This window comes from Cibotium barometz, chromosome 30 (assembly GCF_041138505.1).
Source record: "Cibotium barometz isolate CiBa-2024 chromosome 30, ASM4113850v1, whole genome shotgun sequence".
Taxonomy (NCBI): domain Eukaryota; kingdom Viridiplantae; phylum Streptophyta; class Polypodiopsida; order Cyatheales; family Cibotiaceae; genus Cibotium; species Cibotium barometz.
The window spans coordinates 18,934,226-18,945,602 of record NC_141075.1 but is presented as its reverse complement, the minus strand read 5'-3'; the positions used below and the strand labels follow the sequence as shown (position 1 = coordinate 18,945,602).

General features: G+C 39.0%; 1 protein-coding gene across 2 annotated transcripts; it reads left to right on the top strand.

Annotated features, from left to right (window-relative positions):
- Nucleotides 1-253: 253 nt before the first annotated feature.
- On the top strand, nt 254-11,098 carry LOC147621236 (putative serine protease EDA2). 2 transcript variants are annotated; one of them, XM_086823949.1, is made up of 14 exons: nt 254-649; nt 857-982; nt 7,288-7,443; nt 7,515-7,700; nt 8,209-8,325; nt 8,602-8,655; nt 8,824-8,895; nt 9,189-9,300; nt 9,504-9,600; nt 9,688-9,782; nt 10,077-10,151; nt 10,264-10,347; nt 10,605-10,642; nt 10,827-11,098. In XM_086823949.1, exons 1-14 carry the CDS (start codon nt 413-415, stop codon nt 10,860-10,862), a joined length of 1,485 nt encoding a protein of 494 aa, XP_086680075.1. In that variant the 5' UTR covers nt 254-412; the 3' UTR covers nt 10,863-11,098. The 2 variants fall into 2 exon arrangements, with proteins under 2 accessions (XP_086680075.1, XP_086680074.1); XM_086823948.1 differs by lacking the exon at nt 10,605-10,642.
- Nucleotides 11,099-11,377: the final 279 nt, after the last annotated feature.

Genomic DNA, 11,377 nt, shown 5'->3' with positions numbered 1-11,377 from the left:
CGGTTACCCACTCTACAAAGGAGATTGAATTACTGCTACGATTATGTTAATTACCAGAATAATTACGTGCTAAGTCGATCAAAGAAGGTATCATAACGGCGTTGAAAACGTATCTGTACGCTGCAATTATGTTAATTGCGTGCTAATACGCTATCATAACGGCGTTGAAAACGTAGCTGTACACGTAATTATGAAAGCTGCCGTACAACGTGGTTTTGCCTATATAAGCGTCGAAGCTTTGCTGTGTGTCTAAGATCTACGCTCTTAAGTAGACTATTACATAGCCTGATTAATTCTTTAAGGTTCTGTAATTAACTATCGGTCGTCTCTCTTGGATTCCAGTAGGTTTATGCATAGCATGCATTAATTATTTATTGAATATCTATCATTCACTCTCTGTTAGCTTCTCATCATGATCAATTCCTTACCGTTCATGCATATGATCGTGATCATAATCAGTGCTTACCTTGCATTAATCGCTCAATTGATCCCCTGCACTTGCTCCCCTCACACTCTTCGGCACACTCACTATCGACATGAAGCCATTATGCGCGCAGCGGCTAAAACACCAGCAGATAATTATGATAATCTGTTCCTAAACACCACTCCTCACTGGCTCAACCAAACACTCGATCATTATTCACCCGAGGTAGTTAGCACCTAGAAATTCATTAAATTTTCATCATAAGGCCAAGCTCACTGTGCTCAACTATATTTACTCTTAACAAAGATCATGCTCACCTGCCTCCTGCACATTAAAAAAAAAAACACCGTTTCTGCTTCATTTTCATCTCCATTAGCTCACAATAGGTTGTGAACTCGAGGCTAGTTTTCTAAGCCTTCTCTGAATGTGCAGGGTTCTCCAAAATTCCAACAGAGGTACTATGAGTTCTTGGACTACTTTGATGCACCCCATGGGCCCATCTTCCTCACCATTTGTGGAGAAAGCACATGCGATGGCATCTTTAATGACTTTGTAGGGGTAAGGATACTTTCCCTCTAAACTTAATGAAAGAAAAAACCTACAAGGAGTGTGTCTCATTGCGTGTGCGAGTGCGTGTGTGTGATGTATTGGGTTTGGGGGGCGGTTTGTGTGTGTGTGTGTGAGAGAGCGGTGTGGAAGGGGCGGGGGGGGGGGGGGGTGGTTGGTTGTTAATCCATAATTCCTAACTTTTGCAAGGGCTTATTGCTTTGTGTGACAGAGACAGAAAGGGGGAGGGGGGGGTGTAGAGGTGGACGTGGAGTTGCAAGGGCTTATTGTTGTGTGTGAGAGAGAGAGAGAGAGAGAGAAAGGGAGAGGGGGAGGGGGGGGTGTAGAGGTGGAGGTGGAGGTGGAGGTGGGAGAGTGGTAATCCATAATTCCTAAACTTTTGCAAGGGCTCTTTGTTGTGGTTTTTTAAAAAGGATTTTCTCATATGGTTCCTTCCCATACTTCCAATGCCAAGGAAAGGATTTCCTCCTATGGTTCCTTCATACTTCCCATGCCAAGAAAAGATTTAAGAGCTCACTTTCAAAACGTTTCCCTCATTGCAAGCATATGGGTTTAAAAAAGACAAGTCTAATTTTCAAGTTTGAATGCAAGCAAAGGGATTGAAAAAATAGGTCTAATCTTCATGTTTTGCAATGTAAAGTTGTCTATATGCCATCAATGTAAAGCTTGAAATTGAGAGGGTGTGTCAAGAAATTGAGAGGGTGTGTCAAGTGTAAAGCTTGAAATTGAGAGGGTGTGTCAAGAAATTGAGAGGGTGTGTCAAGCCATGCTTAGGGGTATATGTATTCTTTTTATTACATTTTGCTTCATTTCCTAGCCACTAGTATTCAAGAACTAGACTCTAGGGGATCAGTCCATGGCTTCTTAATTGAGTTGATAGAGTCTTGAACTCTTGAGCATGGGCTTGGTGGGTTGGAATCCCACCCAAATGTGAAGTCGATGGACACATAGTCCCTCATTGCCATGAACATTCTTCTACCACTTGTAGCCACTAGTTATCAACTAGACTATAGCTTTGTAGAGTCTTGAACTATTGAGCCTGGGGCTTGATGGGTTGGAATCCCACCGAATTGTGAAACTGATGGACACATGGTCCCTCATTGCGTATGCACATTCTTCTAACTCTTATAACTTCTAGTAGGGTCGACATGGTGGTAAGTTCTATGACTGATTGATCAACATGATCTCCACCTGGAAAGAAGAAGATCATAGGGGAGAGCATGTGGAATAACCAACTTATTTTCTAGGTTTTACAATAAGTTCTTATATTAAGATAAGTGCAAGCCCTTGAATGGAGGTGGAGGTTGGGGGTGGTAACCCATAATTCTTGTTTTGTGTGTGTGTCTGTGTGTGTGTGTGTGTGTGTGTGTGTGGAGGTGGTCGGGGGATGGTAATCCATAATCCCTAAACTTTTGCAAGGGCTCTTTGTTGTGGTTTTTTTAAAAAAGATTTTCTCATATGGTTCCTTCCCATACTTCCAATGCCACAAGGAAAGGCTTTTCACGTATGGCTGCATCATACTTTCCATGCCAAGAAAAGATATAAGATCTCACTTTCAAAAATTCCCTTATTGCAAGCATATGGGTTAAAAAAAGATAAGTCTATTTTTCATGTTTGAATATTGTAGGCAAAGCGATTGAAAAAATCAATCTAATCTTCATGTTTTCAAAGTTGTGTATATGCCATCTTAGGCATCTAGTTTTAATTTTGTTAATTTAAAGCTTAAAATTGAGAGGGTGTGTCAAGCCATGCTTGGGGGTCTATATATATGCTTATGGGTGTATATATGCCTTTTATGACATAGTTTTGGCTTCATTACCTAGCTACTAGTAATCAAGAACTAGACTCTAGGGGATCAGTCCATGGTTTCGTAGTTGAGTTTGTAGAGTCTTGAACTCTTGAGCTTGGGACTTGGTGGGTTGGAATGTCACCCAACTATCTAGCAAATGGACACATGGTCCTTCATTGCCTATGGACATTGTTCTACATCTTGTAGCACTAGTAATCAAGAGCTAGATTGAAATGAGCTTGAACTCTTCAGTGTGGGGCTTGGTGGGTTAGACTCCAAGCCCAACTGTGAAGCCAATGGGTGGGACATGGTCCTTCATAGCTCATAGCCACTAGTAATCAAGAACTAGGCTATAGGGGAGTCCATGGCTTCGTAGTTAACTTGGTAGAGTCTTGAACTCTTGATCATGGGGCTTGGTGGAATGGAATCCAACCCAAGTATAAAGTTGATGGACCCATGGTCCTTCATTGCCTATAAAACATTTTTCTACCTTTTGTAGCTCCTAGTAGGGCTGAGCATGGTGGTGTATGACTGATTGTGATCAACATGATCTTTACTTGGAAAAGAAGAAGAAGAAGGAGAAGAAGAAGAAGAAGAAGACCATAGAGGAGCATGTGGAATAGACAACTTATCTTCCGGGTTTGACTACATTAAGTATATCAAGAGAAGTGTAATCCTGTGATGGAGGTGGTAATCCATAATTCTTAAACTTTTTCAAGGGCTCTTTGTTGTGTATCTGTGTGTGTGGAGGTGGAGGTTGGTAATCCATAATTCCTAAACTTTCACAAGGGCTCTTTATTGTGGTTTTTTTAAAAGGATTTGCTTGTAAGGTTCCTTCTTGTACTTCCAATGCCAAGGAAAGGATTCTCATAGGGTTCCATCGTACTTCCCATGCCAAGAAAAACTTTAAGATCTCACTTTTAAAACGTTTCGCTTATTGTAAGCATATGCCCTTGAATGGAGGTGGAGGTGGTGGGGTGGTAATCCATATAAACTCTTTGTTGTGTGTGTGTGTGTGTGTGTGGAGGTGGATGTATGGGGTGATAATCCATAATTCCTAAACTTTTGCAAGGGCTCTTTGTTGTGGCTTTTTAAAAAGGACTTTCTCATATGATTCCTTCCCATACTTCCAATTCCAAGGAAAGGATTTTCTCATATTCATAATTCCCATGCCAAGAAAAGCTTTAAGATCTCACTTTCAAAACATTTCCATAAGCATATGGGTTTAAAAAAAAACAAGTCTATTTTTCATGTTTGAATTCAAGCAAAGGGATTGAGAAAAAGGTCTAATCTTCATGTTTTGCAAATACGTGTAAAGTTATCTATATGCCGTCGTAGGCATCTACTGTTAACTTTGTTAATTTAATGATTAATGTAAAGCTTGAAATTGTGAGTGTGTGTCAAGCCATTCTTAGGGGTATATATATGCTTTTTATTACATAGCTTCGGTTTCATTACATAGCCACTAGTAATCAAGAACTAGACTCTAAGGGATTAGTCCATGGCTTCGTAAATGAGTTGGTAGAGTCTTCTTGTTAATTTAATGATCAATATAAAGCTTGAAATTGAGAAGGTGTATCAAGCCATGCTTAGGGGTATATATATGTTTTTTATTACATACTAGCTTTGGCTTCATCACGTAGCCCTACTAGTAATCAAGAACTAGACTCTAGGGGATTAGTCCATGTCTTTGTAGTTGAACACATGGTCCTTCATTGCCTACAAACATTCTTCTACCTCTTGTAGCCACTAGTAAAATAGAACTAGACTAGTGTAGGAGAGTCCATGGCTTTGTAGTTGAGTCTTGAACTTGTGAGCATGGGGCTTGGTGGGTTGGAATCCCACCCAACTGTGAAGCCAATGGACACATGGTCCTTCATTGCCTACGCACATTCTTCTACCTCTTGTAGCTCCTAGTATGGTTGAGCATGGTGGTGAGGCCCCTGACTGATTGTTGATCAACACGATCTCTGCTTGGAAAAGAAGAAGAAGAAGACCATAGGGGAGCATGTGGAATAGCCAACTTATTTTCTAGGTTTAACTATAATAAGTCCTTATATCAGGAGAAGTGCAAGCCCATGAATGGCTTTACTTGTGTGCTCTTGAAGCAATCTATAGTAGTGTAATTATGCCTGAGTAGAGCAAGTGACAAAGGTATGAAAATAAACACTAAATGTGCTATGCTCACTATCTTTTATTATATGTCTTGCCCAATGATCATACACTCACTATGGAATCCAAAGGCATTTGACTAGATAACGTAATGCTTTGGCATTTGGCATTGTTATTGGGGACATTAATTAGGAATGCAATGGTCATGCTTGCTTTACATGATTCTTATGTGACCGATGGGAAATCGTATTAATTATCTTTTAGTGTGCAGGTAGTCGAATGCCAAGAGAGCCAAACCTATCATTAATGATCCCCATACTACATATCTTAGTAAGGAATTCTCAGTTAGGAAACAACACTCTATGATGTTCTTTGTCATCTACATAGTGACTATACAATTACTTTAAATTGCCCCCATAAAGTTTCATTTGTTATAACTTTATGGTTTAAAGTATATATACTTATAAAGTTTAAAGTCTATAGAAGCCATGCATTTCTTTATGGTTTAAAGTATATAGAAGCCATACTAATGTATTACTTAGCCTCACACACATAAGTTATTATTCTCTAGTTAACCTTAATTAATACTCATAATCTACACATTTGGGAATTTTTTAGAGAAAAGAAATTAAAGGACGCACCGTAATATCATGGATACCGTATAAATTGATATAAATAAGTTTCGATATAACTCATGTATGGCCAAAAAATTGTTTTATATACCTCATTTACCCCACTTATACACAATAATTCTTCTATCATCATGTACACTCAACATTTTCGTATGTCCAAAATGGATCTAGTATTCATGTATACAAAAGAACAAAATCCCCAACATGATTTGAATACATTAGATATCACTAGCTAAAATTTTGGTTCTACTCACCTCCATACTCAAGAAAATAATACCGAGGGCTACTTTTGGCCCAATGTCTACTTTATGATGTATTCTTAAAAGTGTTGGGCTATTTTACTTAAAAAGATATGTGACCACAATGACCCAAAATTTTTCATTTTAATCCTATTAATGAAGGAAAAATCATGAAAAATAAACGTCAAAACAATGGGAAAGCTTTTAAAAGATGCTTCCACATTCTTGTTTTGTTGTTTATAGAAGAAAAAATTTGCCACTTGAGACACGAACAACTTCGACTTTTTAAGAAGATCATTTGCCATGCACATACATGATATCATACAACACCATAGGAAAGTTAACATGAATGACTTTTAATGTAAAGATAGCTCCTTTCCACAATATGACAAATGAAATAGGGGCTTTTCCTCTTTTTTCACATCTTCATGGACATATTGAATATACATTTAATCTTTGTAGGAGAACAACTAATAAACCTCCAACATGAATATATCAAATGAGCATAATGAACTACTAGAACCATTAACTTAAGGTAACTCTAATACATTTTATGATTATGTGTGATACACTAGTTTTATTCGTCTTTTCGAAAAAAAATAGTTGAAATATTAGGTAGTGTAATCTTGTAATTTATTGATTAATTTTTTTTTGCTATTAGGGGTGGCATGATGAATAAAATGGTTTACTTCATTAAAAAACAAAATTATATTCTCAAATGTCCTAACACTCTCTTATCCTATTGACATGACACCATGAGTGAAATCATCACTCTATGTAAAAAACACCTCAAATCGTGGACACATGCACAAGAGGCCCAGCGGCGGCGACAAACATCCATAGCTATGGAACTTGGTCCTATAGGATAGGTTCTCCCAATCCACAAACATGCAAGATAAAAACAAACATCCATAGCTATGGAACTTGGTCCTATAGGATAGGTTCTCCCAATCCACAAACATGCAAGATAAAAACAAACATCGAGATATAAACATCTGTCTTCACATTGGCAAGCACCTTTTGGCCTTGGATGTGTCTGCACTCATTTGTGTGAAGGCAGTTGGTGGAGGCAGTTTAGTGGAGACTAGACAATGCTTCACAACTTAGCACGGGCAAGTACTTTTTTGGGCTCTCCATGACTACGCCTGTTTGTGAAGTTTGGGAATCGAGCCTAAGGGCAACATCACTTTAAAGACATGTTGGATCTTGGCTCGAAAAACAAAAACTTTAGAACCCATAGGTGACTAGAGTTGTGGTTTTCGTATTCTGAATGCATTGGCATCTACAACTAAAGGATAATCTAAGCATAATTTGCGGTTTTGAGAGCCATTCAGAGATAAGCTCATATATAGGGGCACATTCAATTTGATTAATATGGGAGGGTATTAGAGAAGAAACAACATGCTTATTTATATTCACAACTTTTATCTAAGGTTAAAACATTAATTGAATGGGCCACATTAAGAGGCCCATTTATTAATTAATGGAAATTAATTGATAAGTATCTTGTTTTATGAAAATTAGGTTCTAGCCAAGAGGTTTGGGGCTGCCCTGGTTGCCCTTGAGCATCGCTATTACGGATACAGCTCCCCTTTCTCCAACCTCAACACTCACAACCTGCAGTACCTTACCTCCAAACAAGCTCTGTCTGACCTCGCAGCATTCAGGAACCACTATCAGGTATAAAGTTGGTTAATAATCTACACGAGGGCTTTGCTCACATCAAGCTGATTACTTCTCTTCATCTGCAGGATCTCGTCAATCAAAGGTATAACCTTTCTTACGCCGCTGACAATCCATGGATTGCCTTTGGAGGTTCTTATGCTGGAGCTCTAAGTGCCTGGTTCAGGCTCAAATTCCCTCACTTGGCACGCGGCAGCCTTGCCAGCTCTGCCATTATCCATGCTACAGAAGACTACTTTGCATTTGATGAGCAAGTAAGCTTTTCCCTCACTTCCCCCATGGTTGATTGCATTTTAAGCACACACAGGTGCACACATACAAATGTACACATGCATGCGATGGTGATAAGGTAACATAAGCATGTATGCATTATGATATCTCACACATGAATATATGCAAATGCATGCTATAATTGTAAGATATTGCTGTATCCACACAAGCATTAAACACCATGGTATCTCACATAAACATACAGGTGTATGGACACATGCATGCAATTGTGGTAAGCTGATGCTATATCCACATAAGCATGTGTAAATCACTTATGCATACATACTTTTACTTGCGAGTGTGCATATACATGCGATGGTGGTAAGATAATGCTATATTCATGGTATCTACATAAACATACATGTGTTTACCTACGAGTGTTTGCATTCATGTGATGGTGGTATGAAGATGCTATATCCACATAAACATCTATACATCATGGTTTCTTACATAGAGATATTAAGCCTCACTTTGAAATGACCTTTCATTCAGGTGGCAGAATCTGTTGGTCCCGATTGCAGTCATGCCTTGCAAGCAGTTAAGGTAGCTGTGGATAACTATATGGAGAAGAATGCGACATATTTGAAGTCCCTTTTTGATGCAGAAGTGGTTTGGCCCATCACTAAGCCCGTTTTTTTTAAAGAGATTACTCATCTATGTAGATGCCAGTTGTAACCTTGTACCTGTCCGTGTGACCACTTGGGCAAGAGCCGGCCGGCTACCCATCTCTAAACCTTATGTTTGTGTACAATGTGATCTTGTTTTATTGGTTTTTCAAATGTACCTGTTTTAATCTCCTTTTTTCTACATAAGCTTTGTTAAGAAGGTGTAGCTTGGATATATCATACTATCATTATACTGAAATCTTTCTTCTTGTGTGGACAGATAGAAGAAGATGTTGATTTTTTGAGCCTGTTAGCAGATTCAGCAGCTTTGGCAGTGAGAATACCGTTGAGGCCTTATATATACTATAATATGTTATCATCGTAGATCTAAAAGGCTGATCCAAACAAGACCAAGCCAAGTTTCCTGGCATAAGATAGTGCAAACAGTGCAGGTTCAGAGCTATGGGGTGTTGTTCACAAGCTGATTTTTCACTGTGTGCAGGTACAATATGGATTTCCTGAGATTTTATGCAAACCACTTGTCCATTCCTTCCAGGCAGGGAGAAATGTGCTGGTATGCAGTGCTTCTCCAATCAAATCTTGATGAACAAAAGGCTTGGATTGTGCATTTAGTACGAAGAAAACCCGTTCTGAATCTGACACATACAAACATGTATGCATACATACATATACATATATATAAACGTATGTACATATATTTTGCAAACTTTTGAATGACTCAAAGAAAATATATGCAAAATTCAAATATCCCTTACTGTGGCATAGCTGTCGCAAAATTTTCTTATTGATAGCCTATGATCGGACTCAAAACGTTTGTCAGTGTTTGCTTATTTTGAATTGAAATAGGTACCCTACCAGTATTTTGTTGAGAATACAATCTATGCAGATTTTGGTGTTAGACCTCTTGACTACAATCGAGAACATATAAAGAATTCCACTCTAGCTGGTCCTGATAGTGGTAAATCATCCTCCCATCCATAGACTTCAAATGAACTCTTCCTATCTCTTAATAGTGTATACTCAATAATCTTTAGAAACATAAACGCATGTATATCCACCATTCATAGACACATACACATATGAATACATTGTTGAATGTTGCATTTAATAAAGACAATATTCTTGAGTATCTAATGGGAATGTATGGTTTGTGGTTGTTAGGGTTAAGGTTATGGACATATCAGTTTTGCACAGAATTTGGTGTTTTTCAGACTGCTCCCGCAAACAACAGCATCCGCTTTTCTCAATTGAATAGAGAGTAAGAAGTTGCAGAAGTTGGGGGTGTGGGGGGGGATTTGAGGGGGGTTTGTATGTACTAATAACACTATTTATGCTCCTTTTCCAGGTACTACTTGGACCTGTGTTCCTACATTTTTGGCAAAGGAACGAGTCCAAGACCGGAAATAACAAACCTGTATTATGGTGGGAGTGAAATTGCAGGTTGGTAAACTATGAACTTCACCCAGCAGTAAATTTGAGCGAAAACATTAGTTATTTTATTTGAGGTTGGCATTATTGAAGATTCTTTTCCCATAAAAGATGTGAATATGAGTGTCTATGGTCTTCAGATATTTAGCATGGGGGCCATGGAACCGGGGGCCGTGGAACCCATAGATTGTATATGAATGGGTAATCTTGCCAATCCAAGCCCTCCGGCCTGGCTTTGGATCATGTATGAATGCCCATTGACATCCTTAAGGAAAAAGAAGTACTCAACCAAACTTGGAATTCCAGGTACCAGGATATTTTTTACAACTGGATCTCAGGATCCCTGGCGGCATGCATCGAAACAAGTTTCGACTTCTGGTGGTAAGTTTATAGTGTAACAGGGCATGCCAAAAAGCTGCAGATGTGTCTTTTAACATGTTTATGGCACAGATTAATGCTAACAATTCAGTTGGCCACTGATGCTGCATTGCAGAGCCAGCCTTCGTGATTGAGTGCAAGAACTGTGCGCATTGTGTAGATCTCAGTGGATGTCCACAATTCCCTTTCATTCCTGGAGGTAATGTATGCACTAGGGCACGTTAACATTGCACTCGAAGGTCTACAAACAGGCACTCTCTGCCCATCAGGATGGGTAGGGGTTGGATGGAGAGATCCCTCCCCCACAAGGGACCACCAGCAGGTGAAATGTCCCCTTTCCAGGGCAGAGGATTTGTCTGTAAGGCCCCAAAGCCTACAATTTGTTGCCTCGTCTTTTCCTTAATATACATTTCGTTTCCTTAATATTACATTTCATTTGTGCATTGAAATTTGTAGAAAGAAAAGCTATACATAGCAGAGGTCCAGCTGCTGAGGTCGTAAATCCACCCTTTTTGAGCAGACTGCATTAGAGATGTTTTTTGAATAGGATAAGCAAACCACATGCTCCGTACTTAGATGTTACATATATGCTTCCTTTGCAAGGATGACACAATCTTGGAGTTGAAGGATCATTCCCTCTTGTATTGATACGTTTGTGTTATGGGGTTCATGCTGCAGGTGATGCAAGCTTATGCAAGCCGCGGAACAGAATAGATGAAGCCCGCAAGCTCATCACAGAGTACATTGAGCTTTGGATTCAGGACTAACTTCAAAACGCCAGCTTCCTTAACCCGTATTTGTTTGTAATGATCAAACAAGAAAGATGGAATCAGAAAGCACCACTACTTCTTTGTAATTCAGCAGGACCTGACTTTGGATGTAACATTCTGACCCTTACTTTAAATAGAAACATGTAAGAGAAATTTGCAATGGTATATACATTTTTGAAAGGCGTGGACAAAAGTAGGAAAAACTTGGGGACAAGGTGTCACAATGAGAGAGAGAGAGAGAGAGAGAGAGAGAGGATACTTTTATTAACGTCTTACAAAAGAACTGCAAAGGTCTATGAGACCATAACTATACATCAGAAGTGCTGCGAATCAAGCATATCTGCATGAAAGGAACACAAAAATGCCCATGCCTAGGTATGTCGACTGATAGCGATGTTTACATTCTAACAAAGGGTATGAAAAGGGAGGGTAATCCAATGTATACACTTCATAGTTTGA